The sequence below is a fragment of the Galleria mellonella genome, unplaced genomic scaffold (genome assembly GCF_026898425.1).
Source record: "Galleria mellonella isolate WM207_F2 unplaced genomic scaffold, CSIRO_AGI_GalMel_v1 utg182, whole genome shotgun sequence".
Lineage (NCBI taxonomy): Eukaryota > Metazoa > Arthropoda > Insecta > Lepidoptera > Pyralidae > Galleria > Galleria mellonella.
Window position 1 is genome coordinate 1949568 of NW_026442023.1, and position 25910 is coordinate 1975477.

Consider the following 25910-nt stretch of genomic DNA (forward strand, 5'->3'; position numbering starts at 1 on the left):
TATAGGATATCGTGCCTCCAATCAAACTGTTTATAATTACTTCTCTCCATCCAAATGTTGTCTGGAAGAGATCGCTTTTAGCGATAAGGTCGCCCATTGTTTTCTCATTGTGATTATTTCTTTTTATTGTTTATATCTAGAATAAGTTTACTATTATAATCTTTTGGAGGAAACAATAGTGTCTATTTATTTATCTAACATCCCTTTTCTATGGGGAGAGTTAATATGTATGTCAAAGAATAAGAACAATAAATAGTCCCAGATATGAAACAGGGCGCCAACTAGCCCCGAACTAAAGGACATTTTGTGTTGGAAACTATGATACGAATAGCAGTAATAAAAAAAATAAATTTAAAAAGTATTTAAATTTTCATATTGGGCGGACATCGAATTCGCTATCATCGAAAGGTGAAATACTAAAATTTTGTTTATGATAGCATCAATATTTTTTATCTTGTATTTCAGATTTCAGAGTGAATCATTGCTAACAGAAATAGATATACTAGAAGGATTAGACGATTGGTCTTACAATACATCGATGAGACAAAACATGAAGGTAATGTCGACTTGTAATTTGTTTTCACATTTTTTGTATCGAATAAATTTTTCTTCTTATTTTCAGGGTTGTCTGACAAACTTTTCTTTTCAAATTTGATACTAAATATAAAAGTGATTTTAAACCTTATTTTATTTGTAAATATGATTTACCAAACACGATCAATAAAATATCCAGTTATAAGGATTATTTTATTTAATAAAATAAAATAGTTTCATTATTAATTTTTTTACATACCCAATACGTACTTTTTTTTATAATGCATGATAATGAAATTGTAACCCGCTTGCGCTAACGGTATACGTTAGCGAGTCATCAGTAAGGGATGATAGGTGAGAATGAAAGGGCAGGTCGTTAGCCCATCGTGATGAATACATCTGGAATTCAACACAATGGTTTCCAGGGGGGGGGGGGGCACGTGGAGGTCGACCTGACAGGGTATATTGCTAGCAATGGGACTGGTAGTCCGCATTACTTACGATCCCTCCCCCCATCCTATAGGTACTTAACTTTTTGACAGTTCTGGGCTCGATTATCACACAATACAAAAATTGTATTGTTAGTTATATCTAATTGTGTGGCTCTGGGCGTATACTGTAGGTATATGTAAATATATCTGTTGCTAATCTATGACTTAAATACTGGTTATTTTTTAAACTAGATGGCGCTGTGTCCAGTGTTATTTTTATTAGCTATTCGAAGTTTATTTGTTCTGATAACAAAATTAAATTATTAATTTGCACTTAATAGGTATTTTGACCTAAAGAAGAAGTGTAATATTTATATATTTTAGCTACAATATTTATATACTGGTCTTTTAACGAATATGTTAAAAGTCTATTATCCAAAAAATAAATATTGAATAAGAGACTTGTAACTTTAGATATCCGACCGATATGGGCGATATCGAAATGGGTGATGACCTTTTTCCGCCATCATTAACTAAAGAAACCTAATATATAGAAATCGGATCAGTATCCATATTACTCGATGCCTACTTGAAGTCGCCGTTTAGTCCCGGCATAGAATAGGCCACCCCTTCCTTTCACATGGGTGTCGAAAGAGTCGACTAAGGGAGAGCGAGGGATGGGCAGCAGCGTCCCTCTTAAAACATATCTAAAAGCCTAACTGTGGTTGCCAACCCGTCGGCCAAGCGTGACAACTACTGGCATAACTCCCCTTACGAGGAAGGCTTATGTTCAGCAGTGGACAGTTAACGGCTGATGTGATGATAATTATGATGATAGAGACACAATTTGTGTGATGTGACGGCTGAAATAATAATAATACAATTAAAGTAACTCATAGGATGTGATTTATTTTACGATTATAATAAATAGGTGGCTGGATTGTAAAGAAAACAATATAGATTCAGAACAGTTTTGTTATCTATGACAATGATTAATCAATCAAAACAACTTCTTGATAAAAACCTTATCGTACAAATGTGGTGATTTAGGTACTATGAGTGGCTGGTCGTCCCTTTTTATTTCAGAATAGAGCGCTTGATAAACACACATGAAACCCAGCCTCTCTGCGGACATCGCTGAGTAGGCACTCGATGTGTCCATCCGTAGTAGTCTGATGCCTTTCTGCTCGGTAATCTTTCTGTAAAATATCCAAACATGACTTGTTAGGGGGGAAAGGGATTGTTAGTAATGGAGACTGAGAATTCTATTGACAGCAATATACCCAACCAGGTCGATCTCCTTGCGGTTCTCCCTGGAATTGCAATTATATTTTTTCACTAGGCAAAAAATTTTTTTTCGAATTGATAAGGTTTTGTTATTTTACCCAATCACAAACTTCTTTTCAATACGTTTTGTCATGCTAATAACTACGTGAATACTGAAAAAAAACTAGCAACACTGTTTCCAATAAGCTAGTCAATAGTAAAAATGCTTACTCAGTTTCCTTGACTAGAGCGTTCATTATGCCCCGTTTCCTCCAATTCTGGTCTGTGGCTGCCACCTTAACTTCCACCAGCCTCTGTTCCTGTGGAAATTTTTCCCAGAGTCTCGATACCTCCTCTCGGCGTGCGAGTATGTATAATATTTTCTGGAATTTTGGATTCTGACACCTTCGAGCTTGGCTTAGGAGGTCATTGCCGTTGTCCTCCTGTGACGAAATACAATTTTGTGTATAACACACATCTATTGTTACTATAATAAAGATAGATTATTAATTAAGTTGTCTTTTCCTATTTATAACAATAAAAGTTTATAAAAATGTCTATGGATTTCAATGAACGAATTTGTATGAAGTTTAGGTTTCCGTTCACTTGGATCCATCCATATATTTTTCTGGATTTAAAACAGATTATGCAACTAATAAATAGATTTTGGTCTACAAAAAAGAACATTGTCATCAATCGTGGACTTTGATAACATTGGTACCAATCTAAAAGTATATATAAAGTAGATAAAAAAAAACCAAATTGGACAGAGTTGTGACTAAAGAAACATAAAAAATACAACCGTATTGAGCACCTCCTGCTATTTTTAAATCAGTTAAAAATATACTTTATGGAATGTGTTCTTACCTCTTTCAATGGACTAACACCGTTTATTATCACTCCCACTATATTGTCATCTTGGTCTATAGCCTTAAAGGACAGTCCTTCCAGCAGTGAGTGTGTACAGTATTCGTCTAACTCGGGACATATGCCATTCTCGTCGCATAATTCGACCGCTTCGTTTAGTGGTTCGTCTATATAGAATGTTCTGGAAGAATTTTTTATGCAAAAATAAATGGCAAGCTACGGTGGCACTTTTTTAATGTCATCCTATTAAAAAAAGTAGATATGGAATAGTAGTATAGTAACCCAGCTTGCGCTATCAGTATACACTAGTGGGGTACAAGTGAATGATGACGTATTAAAATAAAGTCAGGTTGGATTATTGTGTTGAATTCTTCACAAATTAACCATAATGGTTTCTGAGAGGAGGAGGTTACGTGGAGGTCGACCTCATAGGGTGTATTGCTGACAGTGAGGCAGTTAGATTTCATTGTTAATAATACCTTTCACTGGTACCTCGCCAGTGTATACCGAGAGCGCAGGTGGGATTATCATTTTCCTGCATTAAAAAAAATAAGATCAAACAAATAGTGTTCTACCTGTAGGAGTCCCGAAACCAGCATGCAAGCATAAGATGAGTTTTAAAGGTCCAGGAAGTAAGAGATGTGTATAAGGATAGAGATATTTGGCACTTGATCCTCCCTCTTTAATATATATTATATATAAAGGAGGGGATATTTATTTCCTCCTTTTTTACAATCAGTTATTCATGTTTACAGGCAACAAACAACACTTTTAGATGAGCAATAAGCTATCAGTTTGTTTGTCATATCAAAGAGTTTATAATATTGTTAGCATTTATTCTCTTCACTGCGTGTGGATTGTCATATACCAGTACTTCGTCACGATAAACTATGTTAGCAGATGTGATACTATTTTGTACTCATCTGCATCCCACATGTCAGCTATTGTGATCCGCTTTGGTCAAAATGATATTATTTTGTATTGTGCAATAACTAATTGAGGCATTAGGCGTAAGCATAGATTATTTTTAATTCATTTACACGAGAGGCTGAAAAAGGTCATCGCCCATTTTGATATCCCCTATATCGGTCGGATATTCATTTTCGAATATGTTAAAAGTCTGTTATCCAATATTATTTTTTGGATAACAGACTTTTAACATATTCGTTATTATATATAGATATAGATATAGATTTCTCATCCTTAGTAGGTATATGAACATACGTACTATGTCTATAGATACCTCAATGAGTTAATGAAATTCTTAAATTTTGTTTATAATTGTCGAATAGTCGCTTACACACTTACAAATATAAAATGAAAAACGTATTGAGAACTTAGAAACACAAATAATGCTCGTTCACATAAATTCCAAAAACGGTGGATACTGATATGTCAATTAGTTATGGTCTAAAAGTATCACACGCTCAGTATCGTAAACAACAATGGGTAATATTAAAAAAAATACTTGCTTTTTAAGTAGTTTCATAACATCTGGGACGTCCTCTGCGCATACCGGCGCCACTCTGTACGATTGCGCCATTATCTAAGTTCGAATCTCAGCAGAAACAATAGAATAATTATATATTTAATGTATAGATGTCAGCTACATCTACGAGGATAACTGTAAAAGAGGATAATTATTTACATAGTTGTTATGTAATTTTGCTGTTTTATTTCGGTTTTAATATAAAGTAACCATCGGACAGTTAATCGTCTTACTTTTTTTTTATAGGTAATAATGAAATAGTAACCCCACCCGCGCTATCGGTATACGCTGATAGGGCACCAGTGAAGGATGATAAACGAAGATAGAATTGTTCATGATGGTTTCCAGGGGGGGGGGGGAACCACATGGAGGTTGACCTGATAGGGCATATTGCTAGCAATGGGGCTGTCAAACTCCATTGCTAACAATCCCTTCCCCCCTCTGTACGCTTGTTTGTCACCTTTGTGGTACATACTCGTAAAAAGTGTAAAGTTAAAAAAAAAACTTTTTAGAAGGTCAGCAATGTATTTGTAAATTCTCTAGTGTCGTTAGAATCCATTGGATTGTTTACCGCCTTTACACATAAAAAAAAAGTTTATTTTGATCTAAGTACTCGTAATATAACTGTATTGGATCAGGTTTGCTAGATAACAATAATTTCAATTCAATGAAACATAATTTTGCATAGATACGGTCCTTAATTGTCATGTTGTGTTTACCCGTTCTGTAGTAAATTACTGATTATGGAGGTAGACCATGGACATGAGTGCAATCTGTATATCCATGGTGGAGTTCATATTTAATTATTTATATCACAGATTATGACCACTTTTTATCACAAATGTCATGTCATACACAAGCCTGCTAGTGTTTTTGCCGTAAAATATCTAAATGTGCTGGAATGTTGAATGTTTCGGTTTGAAGGATGGAATACCACAGTCCCTGGCAATGGCAATGCATGCCGACTATCATGGATATCACAGTGTATTCTATGATATCCATGGTGCTTATATCTTTAAACGACGGTTACCATTTTCCATCAGGTGGATCCATAGGTATTTAAATAAAGGAGGTGGATAATGTTAAACGTCTTGAATGCGGACCAGCTATTGCTACTTATCTGTCATATGACAGAGGTCAACTTGACCCAATGGATCTATGGATCTATCTAATCTATGGATTAAATGACATTAATCTATAACTGAATATCGATATACTCGTACATTGGGTACCATCGTCGTAGGGCCGCATGCGATTCGCGGGCATTTGTGGTTTATTTTTTTTTTACATTTTCATTAAATACAGAAAAAACCTTCGTGCAAGTCCGTCTCTGTATTAATGTAGTACATAGTATTTTTGTCTCGCCTTTTTCTATAATCAAATAGCTAGCCTAGTATGCCGTGTTCCCACTTGAAAGACAAAAATATGACAGTGAAATTACAAGGTATTATGACTCAGGTTTATCACCCCAGAATACAAAAATAATACGTAAGTGACTTTGATATTGTAAGCTTTTTAAGCTACTGTAACTCTTTTTACCGTTAAAAGAATCTTCTACGTAAATTGGCAAGTTTGTTACAAAAAAAAAAAGAATGCTCCTTCTCTTAAATCCCAGAGCAATCACTGCCTATTTAGACAACAAACAAAATTCTTTAGTGAAGTCGAAGTTACGTCATATTCATATTCATAAAATATCGATTGAAGCCAAAATTAGCGAAAAGAGTTTTAGTGAACTACCCACTTTAAAAAAACATATTTTACAACTCAGTTCAGAAAATAACACTTTTCTTTAATTTTTTTTATGGAACTTAAAATGGCAAAAAAGCTGATGGCCCACCTGATGGAAAATTGTAACCATCGCCTATAGACATGAACAGAACCACAGACATAAGAGAGTATACTGTTTCGCCCATGATACTCCCTATGCGTTGCGTATGCCTTTGTACTATATATATTCACTGTCATATTCCACTCTTTAAATCGAACACAGCCATGCAAACACAACTCCTTTAGGGTAGAAGCACAAGTAAGAGAGAGGAGGAGACAACTTTTGTGCAAAGTTCCTTCCACTGATAATTTAGTAGAATTATGCTGTAATAAATTTTCTATGACTTGGATCCGTATACGTTTTGAAAAACAATTGTATGTAGGGGTCATTATACTATGCGACTATGTCATAACTATTTAAAGTTTTTAATGATAGATACTTAAAAAAAAACTTCGCTACTTCGCATATAATTTTATTAGTATCTATAACAGTATATACCTATAATAATAATTACTAATGCTGAAGCCAAATATAATCAATTAATAAAATCATTATATTTTTATAAACATCAAGAATTTACTCACATTATCTTCGTGTCGGCAAGAATTTGGACCTTATTACTATACGTATTTAGTATATTTTACTTTAAATAGATAATCGTACGCATATCAATTGTAACAAGTGTTTTGAACGTTTCGCGGGCGGAGCACGACTAATCTTAAGCTTCATTGTACGCTCAACATTAGCATAGTACTAAAACGGTGAAAGATAAAAAAAGATTTATTTAAGGCGACAACGATCAGTAATTGACTTGATTTCATTTTGCGATTTATATTGACTTTGTTTTCGTGTCATTAAAAAATAAAATTAATTTATTAAGGTACATTAGATTTTTTTATACAACATTCGCAATTTTATTTTTCACGCCATCTATTATCTTGTAGGGTAAAATATATTATTTTTAAACTTTCAATAGCATATTGACCACGTTAGTTTGAGCTATATTTTTTTTTTAAATGGATGGTAATGGAATTGTAATCCCGCCTGCGCTAACGGTATACACTGGCGGGGCATCAGTGAGGGATGATAGGTGAGGATGAAAAGGCTGATCTGCACTTAGCTCATCATGGTAAATACGCCTGGAATTCATCACGATGGTTTCCAGGCGAAACCACGTGGAGGTCGACCTGATAGGTTGTATTGTTAACAATGGGGCTACTAATCCCCATTTTTAGCAATCCAATATGAGGGATTGCTAAAAATGATTTGAGCTGTATTTGGCGTTTAAATCTCGTCATAAATAGTCCAGTCGTTTTTGCGTGAAACGTTGATAGAACAATTTCAAAAATCATCATTTTTATGTTATATACGATACTAAAGTATTGTGTATAGTATACCTATCTATAAATTATTTTTTTATTAACAGACTTCGGTACAAATTATGTGATATGTGAAGATATAAATATATTTATGAGTGGTTAGGTACTGATATCATGATAACCGTTCCTATCAGAAGTTACCGCTCTGATAGCGCCTGCATGCACCGTTAAAATAGCAAATTTTTAATATAATACCGAGATTTACCGTACCATAGAGTTGGCAAACCTTCAGTCTATCTGATTGATATATTCTAAGGATGTAAAGATGCCTAGAACACCAGTGGAGTTATGTAATTACAATAATTATTTTATGAAGCTACTGGCTGTCTACCGCGTCTTTGACTTGTGACTTAAGATAAAAACTAGCTATATTTTATAAAAGTTAGGAACTAAAATGGTCATTTAGTTAAACTGTGACAATTTACATGAATTCAGATAAATTACCATATACATATATAAAAATCATCGCGGTAATTCCCGTTTCTTATAAAACATAAAACATGCAGTTCGAAAATCTAAAAGTTAAAAGTTGCTATGTTATTTAAAAACATCTATATAATGCATCAAACGTCATTAAAATCTGTTTAGGTGTTTAAGAGTGACTGAGTAACAAACATCTACAATCTTTCACATAGAAGGTAGGCAGGATTCTTCCTCTTCTTCCTACCCTTATCGCAATTATTATATGGGGTAATATGTTTTTTATACATATTACAAAAAGATTGGCTTAGTTTTATGACCGGCCGCCTGAAGGTAGGCAGGATTGTTGCACTGTAAATATTTTATAGTTTTTAAATTTATTTATATAAATTGTTTTGGTAATGTTGACGTTTTTTTAATGCTCTCTTGAACTACCGTTTTTTTTTTAAATAGATGAAAATGGAATGGTAACTCGGCTGACGCTAACGATAAACACTAGCGGGGCGCCAGTGAGAGATGATAGGTGAGGATGAAGTAGGTCAGTTGGCCCATCGTGATGAATTTAACAATTATGAATGGGTATATTGCTAGCAATAGGGTAGACCTCGTTGCTAATAATCCTTTTTTTATTTATGGTTACCCATAGTGCAAGGGGAGAAAAAAGATTACATAGATTCACCACTTTATATGCTACAATAGATTGATAAGAGATCTAACATATTTTAAAGATAAGTTCGCCTTTGCTCACAATGGGGTTGATTCTCAGATGCCATTTCTCCGGGTCCATCTTTTAATTTCATAATTTCGCGGACTTACTGTATCAGGCTATCTAAGACAAAAACTGTAACAGTTTTGACTTAAATGTATAAAAATATTGGTCCTTCAAACAAAGTTTTCGCTGGACTTCAAAAAGAAGGAGATTCTTAATTCAAATGTATTTTTTTTTATGTTTGTTACCTCATAACTTTGTCAGTTCTAAACCGATTTGGAAAATTATTTTTTATCTAAAAGGATATACATACAGATTGTTTTCGTAGAAATTTTATCAAAATCAATTCAGTGGTTTAGTTTTTAGATCAAAAGTAACAGCAGTAGTTTAATTTTGGACTAAAATTACTGGGTTTGTCATAATTAATACTAACAATAAATGTCGTAAATCCCGTTTTTTGATGTACCAAGCACTAGGAATAATATTTCTTTTAACAATCCAATTTTAAGAATGTATCATTCTTATAATAATGTTCAGCGTAATAGGTGATAATGGAGTGGTAATTCCACCTGCGCTAACGGTATACGCCAGAGGGGCACCATTAAGGGATGATTAATGAGGATGAAAAGCAGGTCAGTTAGCCCATCGTGATGAATTCATCTGGAATTAAACATGATGGATTCCAGGGGGGACCGGGAAGAGGTCGACCTGACAGGATGAATTGCTAGCAATGGGGAAGCTAGACCCTATTACTAACAATCCCTCCCTCCTAATGTACAGCGTAGCAGTGCTCTTCAAAATGGTGAAAAACTTGATGTATTTGGTGAGAAGTTCAGTAATTCTCGTCACGACATATATGTATTATATTCCTCTGTAATCTAAATCTGTGATTAAATCTACTTGCATTCATCACGATGGGCTAACTGACCTGCTTTCATACTCATCTATCATCCCTCACTGGTATCCTGCCAGTGTATATCGAAAGCGCAGGCAGGAATACCATTTCATTATCATCCATTAAAAAAAAACTTGCATAATTGTGTAACAAACGTATTACGAGTCATGATATCGTATCAACCGTTAACTGTCCACTGCTAAACATAGGCATTCCCCAAAAGGAAGGTTTTATCAGTAGTTGCCACGCTTGACAGACGGGTTGGCAACTGCATTTAGCCTTTAATGATGTTTAAAGAGGGACGCTGCTGCTCATCCTTCAACTATCGTGTAATATATATTAATTCTCCTTAAACAAATGTATTGTTTAAGTTGTATGTATAAGTGCATATGTAGGTATGCATATATTAAGGAGAAACCTCACTTTAAGCTAAGCTAAGCGAATCTATATTTGAGTAGTATTAGCTGTGGTTCATACTTAATTTTATAGTGAAATATTGCAAACTATAGAGTTGAGTAATTTAACTTAACTAAACTATATGGGAGCTAGATAAACCGTTAATACCATTTATTTAACACAAAGGAAGACAGTTCTTTGTATATTTAGTGTATATCCAGATAGTTTAATTTTCATAGAAAGAAAAATATTTTTATCTGAGTACACTGAATAGTTTTTTAATAGTAATTTTTCATAATTTTACTGTCCATTCGGAACGCAATTTCAATTAAGAAGAACGGGCAAGGAACTCAGCTGATTGTTGCGTTATTTGCAGGTTTGTTTAGTTCACACAGTTGAATATATGCAAAACTTGGCTTATATTATCTGTGGCAGAGTTAAGTTAAATTATGTTTTCTTTTTAATGGATGACAATGGAATGATAACCCCTCCTATGCTAACGGTATACGCTGGCGTGGTACCAATGAGGGATGATGGGAGAGAATGAAAGCTAGTCAGTTAATTTATCGTGATGAGTATACCTGAAATTAAGCGCGATAGTTTCCAAAAGGAACCACGTTGAGTTTAATCTGACCTGATCTGACCTGAGGATATATTGCCAGCAATGGGACTGATAGTCTGCGTTACTAACAATCCCTTCTCCTCAGCTAAATGACGTTAGGTGGGGGAAGGGATTGTTAGTAATGGTAAGATTAATCCCCAATGCTCTAAATATACCATCTGAAGTCGATCTTCATGCAGTTCCCCCTGGAAACTATCGTGACTAATTTATAGTTGAATTCGTCACAATGTGCTAACTGACCTGCCTTTTCATCTTCACCTATCATCTCTCACTGGTATCCCGCCAGTATACACCGATAGCGCAGGCGGTTACCATGCCATTTTCACTCGTTAAAAAAATGACATTAGGTTCACGTAGCTTAGCGCTTACTGTGAGCCGCTCTTTATCGGTCTGTATGTCCACAGGAATTTCAAGTGTGAATAATTGAGTCGTGACTTGTTTTTTAATTAGTTTTGTTTCCAAATTATACAAACACACCTGTACTTACGTAAATATGCTAGTACAAATGTACTTAAGTATACTTAAATAAATACCTAAGTAAGTAGGTACTTGTTTTACCCGTTTTGATTTTATCTCAGCATAATAATTAAAGTAGGTGCTTAGGTCGGTTGGTTAGTTCGTTCATTCCTTTTTGAAGTCAATATAAAATAGGGTTATTACAAATTTTAAAAACTTACATAGATTGCAACTTTAAAAAAAGTTCTAATAGGTGTTTCTCTATATAACATAAAATGGCAAACAAGCTGACGGCCCACCTGATGGAAAGTGGTAACCGTCGCTTATTGCTATGAACAATATCATGGACATATGTAATATATAGTCCATGATACCCTTCATGCGTTGTCATTCCTGAGGACTAAGGTGTTATACCTCTGTACCCTATAATTTCATTGCTATACCTGTTATATCATTTGTTATCCGTAAGTTATTCATAGTTTCCCATGCAACCTGTTTACCATACAAACCTCAGGCGAGATTTAGATTTCAATTTATCTGCATAAAACACCGTACAAGCTTTATAGCTTACAATCAGATATTCAAACTATAAAATAGGACATTTTACTGTACATTTAATTACTTAACCGTTAAAAACGGATTTTTTACAACTTTATAGTCAGTAGGATAAAAAATATCAATCGTCTAATATTTTTTTATGTTTCAGGATTCATATATATTCATATTTGGTTAGAAATTTGATTTTTAATTAAATATTAGATATTTGGGACATATTAAAAAATATTTTAAACTACATAGCTATCCTTTAGCTTTACACGGGTAGATACATGAGAGAAAGATAAATTAGTATTTTATGTAAGCTTTAATAGGAAAGTTTTTGATACCTTAGATTATATTATATTAATTTTCGTACTTAATTTGAATTTATATTCTAATTTTCTTAAAAATAATATATAGCCTGTGTTACTCGCTGGCTATATATAACTTTTTATAGGAGAAAATTTGTTAAAATTAGTTTAAGTAGTTTTTGAGTTTATCCATTACAAACAAATATTTTCATTTATTAATATTAGTATACTAGCGGTCCGTCCCGGCTTCGCGGGTGGGTATTTTTACATCATTTTAAACAGCGGTTATTGTGACATAACGATAATAGTTGGACATATAGCATTGCGAAGTTTTTTGTAGTTATTGATATTTTCTTCAATATTGTAGAACATACTTTTGTTCTATCACCAATAGTTTCCGCAGCGCACGCGACGAAAGATATTTTATAGCGTTTTTTTACACCTTGAGTTACGTTATTAAAGTTTTAGTAAGAATCCTTAATCTTTTCTAGCAATAAATATAGCCTATTTTACTCAGGGTGAATGTAGCTTTCTAATGGTGAAAGAATTTTTGAAAACAGTTAAGTAGTTTTTGAGTTTATTCATTACAAACATACACACAAAAATACAAATATTTCTTTTTTATAATGTTAGTGTAGATGTAGACTAGTCGTATACCTACATACACATAAATTATTAAATGAAATACGCATAATTCTTAACAACTTTTATTTGTATTCCCAATAATATACGTAAATACTTATTCTAAGTAGGTAAGTATACATATCACAAACAATAAACAATGTTTTAAATTGACACAAGTACATTTAGTATGTGTTTTATTAATGGATACTAAACAATATAATTTATGTTAGAAAACCTATTGTACAAACCCATACAACACTAGTAAAGCGAATTTAATATCACATAAACAATAGATAACTCATAAGAACGTTAAGTAGCTACATTGTTTCTTGTAATTTTAAAACAAGCACTATTGAAACAATTGTCTATGTAAATTTACTTGTAGATATTACATAAAATTTAGCAATTTATTGATATGGTGTTTCTCAAGTGCGACCTCTGTCCAACTTCGGTAGATCTTTTAACTTCAAGTTTCCAAACAATCATCGTTTTTTTATATAGAAGGAATCATTTTATAAAATGCTTTTTGGATATATCAAGTTTTCGCAAGATTCGAAACTAAATTCACAGAAATTAGACAGAAATCGTATTTGCTGAAAATTACCTAAACAGAAAATCAAATAATAAACAGATTTGGGTACATATACAATTTAATGATTTTTTATCTAATTAATTATAATTTTGGAAGAAATAATTATTCATGTCTTACAATATTAGGTATACGTTTATCACGTATTTGATAGCCATTTTGTCATAGGAACGTGTTTTTGCTATACTATTCTACTAGGCGTTAAGTGTGTGTGTGTTTTTTTTAATTAGAGGTATTATATTACATGTAATACAAAGATGAATAACATACATAGTATATACGTGTATATATATGTATGTGTGTGTGTGTGTGTGTGTGTGTGTGTGTGTGTGTGTATAATGGGATTTTTTTTATTTTATTTTTTGTATCGAGACAAGACGCGACGCAAAGCGCCGCCGCTCCCTAGAGAAGACTTACGGATAACATTGAAACAATTGTCGTAAATGACAAATATAGTAATTTAATAAAATTGCTTTTATATATATACACATCGTTATACATAAGTTTTAAAATAAAAAACGCAGTATAAACTCAAATTTTAATAACTTTCTACTTTCCGAAGTTGATACAATTTCTCGAAATGATGCCACAAGTTTCTTTAACTCTCATAGAAATGTTACAATATTCTAATTGATAATATCTAGTTATTTGATTTTTTCACAATTTACATTACAAAAAATATTGCCAACTACATTTGTAATTGTCTAACTAGGTATTGAATAAATTATCCCGCTTTCAACATAGACCTACCAATTTATGAATACTTATTTATAATTAGGCGCAATTTAATTCTAGTGTATATGACACATGTAGGCAATATGATAAATAACCCTTGCCTCATTATAAGCGCTTAGTATATGTGCGACTGCCAACACTTGAAGATTGACTACTATTATTAATACCAGAAGTGCTATAACCTTTCATATTAGCCATAAATCTCCGACTGCCATTTCATCCACGCACGTTTTGTGACACTTGTTTCACTTAAACGAGGCATTTTCAAGTAAATTAATAAATCGCTACTAGGAGCATGGTATTAACCGTTTGGCATCTAAACTACATATGACTCATTTTCAGCCGTATTGCCGTGTTTATAGTTTTTTGTAAGGGAGGGAGTGAAGGGCATTATTTTGCAATAAATAGGTCATTGCAATAATTCGGTCTGAGATAATATTAATCCCTGTGTCGAGAAAAAGTGGGTGTTGACACATTCTTAGGTTACATCGAGTAATACATATCTGAAGGATCGTGAATGGATTTATAGATCCGTCAGACCTTGAGATCTTACAGTATACTTAATCTATATTTATAGTTGAATTAATGAATGGTTTATTTTCTCTTCACAAAAGGTAGAATAAAGTGACAACTTGAGGTACAATTTGATATGAAGACCAATTTTGTGAGAGACTGGTGCTTGCGGTAGGTTTAGAAGAACCTGTTACTATAATAATAAGACCTTGTTCATTGACGATATCGTTTTGTGTTCTGTAAAAAAAAAATACTTATTGAAAGTAGGTATTAAAATGCTATTTTCTAAAACTAAAAACTCAGGATAGTACAGTGAAATAATTATCCTAAATTTCTCAACCATTAAGTTCCTTTATTTGCCTCTTACGACACCCACGGGAATGGAAGTGGTGGGAAGGATTCTATCCTGGGATCACACGGCGACCTATTTATTTATTTTTATATATCTATTTAATTATTTATTTGTTACGACTTTTTACCCACAATTTTGTCGGCATGACCAGGGTATATTTACTGACCGGGATAAAAAGTATCCTATCTCCTTCTCCACCCTATATAGTATGTATATACTAAATTTCTTAGTGATTGGTTAAGCTACTAGTATAGTATTATATTATCTGTGGTTCAGCCGTTAAGATGTGAAGAGATAACTAACAGACAAACTCAAAGTGAGTTTGTTTCTAAGTAGGGATTATAGACCGTATGGTGATAGAGTAATAATTCATTGTTCTGTCAGTCGTTAACTATCCATTGCTGAACATAGCATCCCCCATAAGGGGAGTTTTGCCAGTATTTGCCATGCTTGGCAGACGGGTTGGCAACCACAGTTTGGCTTTTAGTGATGTTTTAAGAGGGACTTCACCATAAGCTCTTTTAGTCGCCTCTTATGAAACTCACGGGAAAAAAAGGGATGGCCTATTCTATGCCAGGGACACACGGCTAAAGAATCCATTTTAATTCAAGAATTCATTACAACTCTATTTTACATTCCAAATATCGTAAGAGATAATTCCAGTGCAAAAAAAGGAAAATTTAAAATAAAACGCTATACCAATTTGTTTCGCCAACGCCATATTGTAGTCCTCTTTTTGGGACACCCATACACAGCAGTGAGATATTAGAGCAATTACAGATTCTTACATTACAGTTCTTTGATGTAGACTTTAGCTTCAACATGTGGCGCTTTTGGTTGCGGTGCGTACGGCAGATCTGAGTATAACACTTGGTAAACACTTCTGTAGCGCAGCCTCTCGGCCGCTGCAGCGGAGTACGCCGATGTGGTGTCCATGCGCATCGCACTTGCACCCACTTCTTTAGCTATCCGTCTGAAAGTATATATGCATATTATATTATATTATATTATATATATATATTTATATATATTTGTTACCAGAAAAAATATATCATATAATTAACTTACAAATTACATTCACAAAAATCACGCAGATAAATTTTTAATTGGTTTTTCCAATTTGTATATACAACAACATATAAATATAACATTAGGGACATTAGTGCATAAATAAATTATCATATAAAACTTTAATATATTATTGACGGGTGCAATAAAGTAGTACATTTGTATACATTGATGCTCCTTTCCGCTTTGGGTTTGCTGGAAGACAACTCTTTTAGAGTTAAGCTCGCCTTTGTACATTTACTTACTTCTGTCATATTTTTATGTACGTACAATAAAGTATATAATATATAATAAAAAAATAAAAAAAGTAGTATTTAAGTAATAGTATATTTTATATTTATAAAATAGATAATATATAAATAAATAATGAAATAAAATGAAAAAAACGACACTAATGCAGTGCATTAGTGTCGTTTTTGTAAAATCTTTGTTGTATATAATTTACATTGGATTCATATAAAGATTTATATAAAAGGCTCATCCTATAGAAGTGTAAAGGGATCTCTTACAACAACCTTTGAGAAGCTAAAATTAAATATTGACTACTATTAACTAACTAAACTAGTGCATAGTATCTACTGATTTTTTCACACCATTTGGTTCATCTGCTGATATTCTCATTTAAGACTATACTACTAAAATGTAGTTATTTTACTAGTAAATAATTTGTGCATGATTTAAACATTTGCTCTGTAACAATTTCACGCACACAATTTATTACGTAAGCTTCATTGTCTATGATTTTGTTCAAGTCGCTTACTGTGAACGGTGCTTACAATATTACATAATAATTAGTATTATTTGTGGTATTATTCAAATTAGTACTAATTTGACGAGGCCTTGTAACGTCACTTTTACACGAAGCCGTCACCGAGTACGGAAACTGTAACTTCACGCGGTGTTGGATGAAATAATGTGATCAAACAATACATTTCTTCCGCGTTTGCTGTATACACTCGTATACTGCAATTATTATGTACAAAATTAATCTCGAACACAGTAGGAAGCGATCGGTCTGTAATCAAACCCACTGAATTGTAATACAGTACGCACGTGACATGTTGCTAAATATTTACACTTCCTCGATATTATATTATCATTAGTTAAACCCTTATTAATGGGGGGGGGGGGGAAGGGATGGTTAGTGATGGAGACTAAAAATTCCATTGTTAGCAATATACCCAGCCAGGTCGACCTCCTCGCGGTTCCCCTTGGAAACTATCATGGTTACTTCCTTGTAAATTCGTCATGATGGGCAAACTGGCCTGTTTTCATTCTCATCGATCACCCTTCACTGGTGCCCCGCCAGCGTATCCCGTTAGCGCAGGCGGGGTTGCCATTCCATTTTCACCCATAAAAAAACCCTTATTAATGTTATAAACGTAAAAGCGAGCTTGTTTGTTTATTAATATTTTACTAAACTCGATGTTATTTTGCGAAAGTTCATATCACTGGTTAATTATTTATTTGTTTGTTACTTTGTTGTATCAGCGTTAACTCTCTACTGCTGAACAGTCTCCCTCATAAGAGAGGTTTTATCAGTAGTTGTCATGATTTGCAGGAGGGTTGGCAATTGCAGTTTGACTTCTAGTGATGTTTTAAGCTGGATGCTGTTGCCCATACCTCCACCATAAGCTTCCTTAGTCGAATCTTACGATACATCCGGAAAAGTAAGATGTAGTCTATTCTATGCTGAGACGAACATAGTACGATACCTTATACCGCTTTATTAGCTTAACCTATCACTATGAAATTTGGTATACACATACTATTTGGGATGGGGGGAATGGGATTATTAGCAATAGAATTTGACAGCCCCATTGCTAGCAATATCAGGTCTGCCTCCACGTGGTTTTCCCTGGAAATCATCGTGAACAATTCTTGTTGAATTCGTCACGATGTCTAACTGGCCCGCTTCATCCTCACCTATCATTGTTTACTGGTGCCCCGCCGGTGTGTACCGATAGCGCAGGTGGGGATACCATTCTGTTATCACCCATTAAAAAAATCTATTTGGGATGGAGTAGGACATATGTATTTTTTATCTTGGTCAGTGAACATATTCCGCTCATGCGGAAGAAGTCGCGAGTAATAGTTAGTAGTATTTTAATTTAAGATTGTGTTTCATAAAAAGAAACCGGCTTCAGTTGTAGTAAAACCAGTTACTATGATTTAAAAACGAAACTACTTCTTTGGGACCAATCTGTAAGTATATCTTGTCAGATAAAAAAACAATCCAAATCGGTTATAACTATAGGCGGAGTTATGAAGTAACAAACATAAAAAATACAACCGAATTGAGGATCTCCTTTTTTTTGAAGTCGGTTGAAAATAAATTATAACGTATTTTAATTCTGGTTTACGAACGAATAATCTCAAATAAATATAATTTATTTATCTTTTATTTAATATTACAATTTTAAATCCGCTAATTTCTGTTTTTTTTTTTATTAACAATTCTAGATATTTGTTATATTGTTTTTTTTTTTATTATTTTATTCTTTATAAAATAACTAAAACAAGACAGTAGCAAAAATATGTATTAGATACCTACAAGTACTTACATATTATTTATTAAATGGCTTTACAATACACAATGCGTTTTTCTTACAATAAACGGAACATCTTAATCTCTTTATAAAGCTTTGTAAATTATGCATGTACAATAGATCACAATGGTCTTAATAGAGATGCATTCGTTATGCAATTGCTTTTGTTTATTACGGCACACCGCACAATCGTAGTACGTTAGTATGAGCACTGAGTAAGAATCAACAGAGCAAAAGTAGCTCATTGTAGCACTGGTTCTACCTACACTCACCTATAGCTGCGTAGCTATTTTTATTATATAGTTTTATTATAAACTATTATATTATTAACTATATTTTATTTGTAATAGCACGACATGTGACTCATGTACCAACCAGAGTGTACATAGGGACAATATAGTCCATGTTGTGATTAACCGGAAGGAGAATGTTCTACTCTCAGCGGTTGGCCGCACTATGCCGGTTTAATAAGAGATTTTGTTCAAAATTATAAAAACTATTGTATTTAATTTTGACGACATACATGACACGTTGTTCATAATAATTATAATATAAACGTTAATGTAAAATTAAAACTACTTCTTATTTATTAGCATATACGAGTAGCTTTTATTAATTTGACTTTAGAATTACGACTAAATCTTCTTGATGCGTATTAGTGTATGTGAACCCATTGTTATGGGATGTAACACAATATCGCCGCTTGTATGTAGCTTGGGCTCTGTATGGATACTTAGTATATCCACATGTGACAGTAGTACGAAGGACTTAATGATAGTATGCGCACACGAGATATGGAACATGCAATTTATATTAATTGTGACCCTTTATCTTCTGTCATAACTTACGCATTAGTGCATTTGATACTATATTACTTACACGAATATTGTCAAAATTTAGCTACGCATCCGTTTTTGTTAAACATTTTATTTACAAATACAAACATGTTTTCAAGAGCCACGGCTAAGGTTGGACGTTGCTCTCTGGGTCAGTATGGCGTTGCCTTGATTTTGTATTGTGCTGTAATAACTAGTATAACAGGTATAATTCTAATAAACGAGTCCATTATTGCATAATTATACAAGATGTGTTATTTTTTGGCGTAATTAAGACGATATTAATTTGTTTTATTATTTTTTTTTTCATATAATTACATCAATTGCCTGTGAAACCTGTGAATCTTCGTTAAAACAAAGATATTTAAATTTTATAGCTATGAATTTTATCAGACGAATTGACTGTATTTTGGAGATCTCAAAATTGGACCGTAGTGTAAACCTCTGATTTTTTTAAATTCATGTTAGGATTCTTTAATTATTAAATTGTGTTTAACAAAAAAAGACTTCAAAACCAGAAGCAGCAGAACCAGTTATTTTGATTTAAAATGATTTATCTGTGATTTATATTATATTATTTAATTATACTCTATATATATTATATATTTACCAAAGGGAGACTTTGTACAAAAGTCGATTGATTGGATACCTCTGTCCTATTCGTGTTTCAACCGTAAAGTAGTTGTGTTTGCATGGCTGTGTTCGGTTTGAAGGATGGGATATGGCGTGAATTTACTGAGTACGGAGGAATAACACCTGAGTCCTCAGAAATGGCAACGCATGGGGCGTATCATGGGCGTAACAGTATACTCTGTCATGTTCATGGTACAGCACATGTCTGTAGGCGACGGTTACCACTTCCCATCAGGTGGGCCATCAGTTTGTTTGCCATTCTAAGTTGTATAAAAATATATATATATTATATTCTATTAAATAGTAATTAACAATTATGTCCCAAAAAAAACGACTTCAATTGTGACAAACCCGGTTATTTTAGTCTAAAAACTAAACTAAGGAACCGATTTTGATTACATTTTCCTTTTAGACAAGAAAATAATTTGCAAATCGGTTTACATCTGACAGAATTATGACATATAAACATTAAAAAAATCCAACCGAATTGAGAACCTCTTTCTTTTTGAAGTCAGTTAAAAATGTTTGTCACTCGCTTTTTGTTTCGGAGGGTACGTAAAGTCACCATCGAGTAAGCCAAGTCAAAGCTCTTCATATCTAAATAAGGCAGTCTAGGCTGTTGATACCAAAGGGAGATAGTCTAATATGAGTAACATGGGGGAAAGGAGTTGTTAGTAATGAGAGCTTATAGCCCTATTGCTAGCAATATACCCTCTCAGGTCGACATCCATGCGGTTCCCCTTTGAAACCAACATGATTTATTCTTGTCGAATTCATCACGGTGAACCAACTGACCTGCATTCATTCTCACCTATCGTCTTCTACTGGTGCCCCTCCGGTGTATACCGATAGCACAAGCGGGGTTACCATTCCGTTTTCACTCATTAAATAAATATAAGTAACAGTAGTTATTTAAATAAAGTAAGTATACATACTCAGATTCTTCACAGAGTACCCTCATCAGACCCCTTCCGCGCCAAGCTGAGTGTGTAGAGGCTATTCTGACTTCAATGACCTTATCACATGATTCTGGAAGTTTCTCCCAGATCTTAGCCTCTCGATTCAAGTGCTCTAACACCTTCAGGATACGTCTGAATTTCTCATTTGGACAGTCTTCAGATTTGTCTGTGTAGTCTACTTCCTGAAACGATGTATAAATAAAGTTTCAGTGTTAGTACCTTAGATTTTTTTTTATTATTCTCATGCTGCAGGTTTCTAAATTGGTCACTTTGAGTAGTTCATCCTAAAACTATTTATTTATTATACAATAAAATAAATATTTTTTTAAACATATTTTCTGATAGGATCGAACGGTTAATTTAGCAACAAGTTACATTGAAAATTTGCATTTTCATATCATCAAACTTGTTTTTTAGACTTGTATGTAAATTAATATGGATGAAAAACAACAATTAAACGACAAATACGAAACGTTTGTATATCGATATGAATCACCTAAAGTGAACATACATAATTTGATCGCAAGGTTGCCAAAAGTATAACAGTAATACTATAACTGTTATTGACATAAACATTTAATGTGAACCAGTATGAACAACTACCATTATAGATGGGTGTATATGACCATAAACTAGTTTTTGTATACAATAAATGTATTCGAATACAAACAACTATTATATATCTAAGTACACATATGTATATTATTATGATTGATTTACAATCTATTTCTAGAATCTATCTGCAAATGTCATTGCGTAAAGTAATAAAATAGTATTATTATAGACAATAAATATGCTGATAAAAAGTGCTGGAGACGTGTTTTACGAAAACTTGTTAAAGGAGTTTTGAGTATATAAAATATTCGTTTTATTTCTAAATACAAGCCAATTATACATACATACATTTATAATAAATTTATCTGTAATAATTATTATAAAGACAGATTTATAATATTTTTATCCAGTGTCGTTTGGGTAAATACTTGAGACATAAAGGGAACGTGACACAAGTGTGTAAAGTCTTCAACTCAATCTTAAAAAATATCTCTGACCAGGGTAACGCAACACTCTGAAAGTATCACTATAGTGCAGGTATTGTTGCTTGAACCATGAAGCAATCTGTATAAATAGATAAGATAGTATTTATATTATCTGTGGTAAGATGATGCGGGAAAGGGATTATTTGTAACGGGAACTAGTGACCCTATTGCTATCGAAATACCCTGTTAGCTTGACCTCAATGCAGTTCTGGAAACCATAGTGCTTAATTCTTGTTAAATTCGTCACGATTGGCTAACTTTTATTTTCATATATCATCACTCACTGATGCCCCGCCAGCATCCATCGATAGCGCATGCGGAATTAACAATACCATGGTCGAGACGTAGTTACAAAACTACAACCAGCAGCGACGTTTGTTTGATGTATTATTTCTTTACATGTAGTTTGTAATCATAGGCACTTGCATTTTATTTGCATTGATAAGAAGTTTTAGAAGAGTTAGTGATTTTCCGCATTTTTCTCTAATTGCGATATTAAAGAACGGATCGATCGCGGGAACCATTGGAGCACATCGGCTGGTCAAGCGTAACCCTTTCCTTTTAGTCCTTGAGACCGAGATAAATTGATGTACTCGTTTTGTTAATTATGTATTTTTGCGTTGTACATATTTTTTATAGTTGAACGTATTTCGAAGCGTTGCCTCGTATATTTATTATTAGTTTAATTATTTAATTAACATGCGAATACATACAAAAACTTAAGAATTTTAGTATCACTTAAACCTCTTGGGCTTGTGTGTGGAACTTTACATTTTCTTCTCAAATAAGCAAGTACTGACATTATTATTCTGCTGTTTTATCAGGTTTGGACAGAAAATATGCTCTTAGTTTAAATTTCATGTTTTTAACATACGGTTATATTATTTATAAATTATACATTGGTAAGTAGTAATAACTACACTTTGCCTTGCAAAGAGCGTGGTGATGATCAAAATACATCGATAAATGATAAGATACACAGACAAACACAAAATTACATAATTCATATTCATAAAAAATATCTTCTAGAACAACAACAATCAAATTAATTATTAACCATTGAGTTCACATACATAGATGACGATGTATTTTTTTTTAATAATTTTTATTTAAAGGCCTTTATCTTATAAAGATATGTCTGCCCCATCATACACTTACCTTAATTATTGATTTGCCAAACTAAAACGGAGGAAATCATTTTTATAGAAATACAGCGTTTAAAGATTTTGTCGTTTTGGAATATGAATCTGCGAGTATGTTTAAAAGTAGACAAGATATCGGTCTATTTACACTATATTTCTGTATCTAATGCTTCTTTTTCTGTATTGTAATTTTTACATTTGGATATCATATGTTGCACATTATCCAATGTGTTGCAAACCTCACGATTTGGGTTATTTGTTTTTTCACAATTTTCATTACTAGTAATAGTTATAATTTGATGAATTAACTTTATATAAAATCAACATTGTATATGTAGCATTGAAAAATTTGCTGAGCAAATATTATATTATCTAATGAGGGTTGAGCGCTGTTGTTTGAGATACAGGTTTTATAACCTAGTTCAGACACAGATGTTTAAACTGATCCAAATGTACAAATGAATTTTTACCTACTTTTAATTTAATTTCTAGTGCTGAGTTTGTTACAGTCATGGTTATGCAATAAAGTCATTATTATTATTATAATTATCTGATGATATATATTCAATTAAGTGCTAAACATTTTTCATTCAAAAAAATGTTTAGGACTTAATTGTGACTCTAACGATTGAGTACAAAATTAACAAAGTAGTCACTCACATAGTCAGAAAAAAATACAGACAAATCGAGTATCTCCTCCTTTCGGAAGTTGCTTCAAATAACATTTTTATTACAAAGTTTTATTTCATTTGTTTCAGTATGTACTAAGTTTAGTCCCGACATAAAATAGGCTCACCCCTTTCTTTCCTGTGAGCGTCGTAAGAGGCGACTAAAAGAATTTAATAGTAGAGGGATGGGCAGCAGCGTCCCTCTTAAAATATCTCTAAAAGTCTAACTGCGGTTGCCAACTCGCCTGCCAAGCGTGGTAATTACTGGCAAAACTCCATTTATGGGGAAGGCTTATGTTTAGCAGTGGACATTTGACGGTTGAAATGAAATGAAGTAATTGTGTACTAAGTCTTTTCGTTCAAAGTTTGGAATTTTTAACAACTTGTTGGCGCCCGTAGCAACTACTGGTAAAACCTCCCAAGGCTCCCCAAGGTTCCGTGGATAATTAGCGTCGATAATTAGCAGCTGATATCATCATCATCTCGTGATGTAATAAATGGTGGATTTTATAATAAAATGTCATAATGCTATTTTGTATTTTATAATAACAAGTTATTTCGTTTATTATATTCCTATCTCGAACCTTGACATAATTAGATATTTATATCACAGATACCTAAATGACTGTGCTATTAATAACAAATACGAATCAATTTTAGAAGGAAAAAAACAAACAATAAGTTACGGTAGGTTCTAGTTGCCGAGTCATTTAGTTTATGGTGTTTTTTTTTCTCTGTGTCTCTTGTTGCTTTTAGAAATATATATACGGTTTTAATTAAAACTGATATTAGTATTCAATAATAGGATAGGGCCTTAGAAAAAAAGTAACACACTACACTGTCCAAGGTATATATATACACAATAACGTAGTGCCATTGGTACAGGTACAGGTTGTACTTTTTTCCAGATTTTTTTTTAAATTTGAGATCCTATTAATAAACACTAGCATTAAGTTTAAGGATTTTGTTGATTAAGACGTTGTATACATTCTTTAAAAAGTAAAAAGAAATGAAGCTATAACCTAACTGCGGGTGCCAATCCGTCAGTTAAGCGTGGCAATTAGTGGCAAAACTCTCCTTATGGGGAAAGTCTATGTTCGGCAGTGGACAGTTAATAGCTGATATGTGGATGATAATGACGAGACTCAGTATTTTGGGTTATGAACTTAAATGTTTTGCCTTCAGTGAGGATAATGATCATTGAAAGTCAGTAAATGAGCAGGCTGTTGTTACTATCATATATATTTCATATTTTTTACGGGAAAGGAAGGGGTGACCCATTCTATGGCGGGATCTCACGACAATATACGGGTGTAGTCTAAGTTAATTTATAAATATTCATTTACTAAACCAATTCGAACCAGAAACATCAAACTCGAAATCTCATTTAAACAAACCAAAATATTTACTACTAAGTACAGATTTTTAAAACGCTGAAAATCCGGAATTGGGGCCATAGAACTATAATTCTGTGAAATTACTGTTTCATGGACCATCATAAACTAAAGTTTTAATAATATTGACTTAAATCTATTAGAAAATAAGTTAATATTGGTTTTTAGAATAAAGATTTTAGCCATGTAGACCACCCCTTCCATTCCCGTGGATGTCGTAAGAGGTGACTAAGGGAGCTTAATATGGAGGGATAGGCAGTAGCGTCCCTCTTAAAACATCGCCAAAAGTCAAACTGCGGTTATTTACGAAATTGACATTGTCATATTTTAAATTAGACACAATGTTAATTATCATTTACATTATGATCATGCATTTTGTCTTGGTTTCGTATTTTACAAGAAACGTGATTTTTATAACAAGTAAGGTCTTATCACACCATCGTTCTTCACGATTTTATTCTCGTGATTTTAATGTGGAAATACATTTTTAAACTGAAGAAGTTAAATAAAATATAATTCATGTTTGGCAGTGATTTCCATAAGATATTGTCGAGCTCCGTAGCGCTGTGGTTTGCTTTGTGTAGATCAGGTTCTTGGTTTGATGTCAGATCGGGCCAAGCAAACGAACTTTTCTTAATTAGGCCTGAGTGTTCTGAATTGTGCTTTTAGATGTTCGTTGCTTGGTTCCTCATAACACAGGGTATTGTAATTTGAGGACCAGGTGATAG

The 25910-nt window shown here is 33.1% G+C and overlaps 2 protein-coding genes across 4 annotated transcripts in view; both read right to left on the reverse strand.

The window, feature by feature from the left end:
• Window positions 1-1854: 1854 nt before the first annotated feature.
• LOC113512823 (arylalkylamine N-acetyltransferase 1-like) lies at window positions 1855-7098 on the reverse strand. Its single transcript, XM_026896752.3, has 5 exons — window positions 6940-7098; window positions 4571-4722; window positions 3099-3279; window positions 2463-2674; window positions 1855-2164 (listed from the first exon to the last, which is right to left on the reverse strand). Exons 2-5 carry the CDS (start codon window positions 4639-4641, stop codon window positions 1966-1968), a joined length of 663 nt encoding a protein of 220 aa, XP_026752553.1. The 5' UTR covers window positions 4642-4722; window positions 6940-7098; the 3' UTR covers window positions 1855-1965.
• Window positions 7099-13494: 6396 nt separating this feature from the next.
• LOC113512995 (arylalkylamine N-acetyltransferase 1-like) overlaps window positions 13495-25910 on the reverse strand; it is a 52402-nt gene continuing 39986 nt past the window's right edge. For all 3 annotated transcript variants that reach the window (XM_052893627.1, XM_052893626.1, XM_052893628.1), the window contains exons 4-6: window positions 20915-21120; window positions 15682-15866; window positions 13495-14778 (exon numbers count right to left, since the gene is read on the reverse strand). In XM_052893627.1, coding sequence (XP_052749587.1) covers window positions 15683-15866; window positions 20915-21120 — 390 coding nt within the window. In that variant the 3' untranslated portion in view covers window positions 13495-14778; window position 15682. The remainder of the gene's footprint in view (window positions 14779-15681; window positions 15867-20914; window positions 21121-25910) is intronic.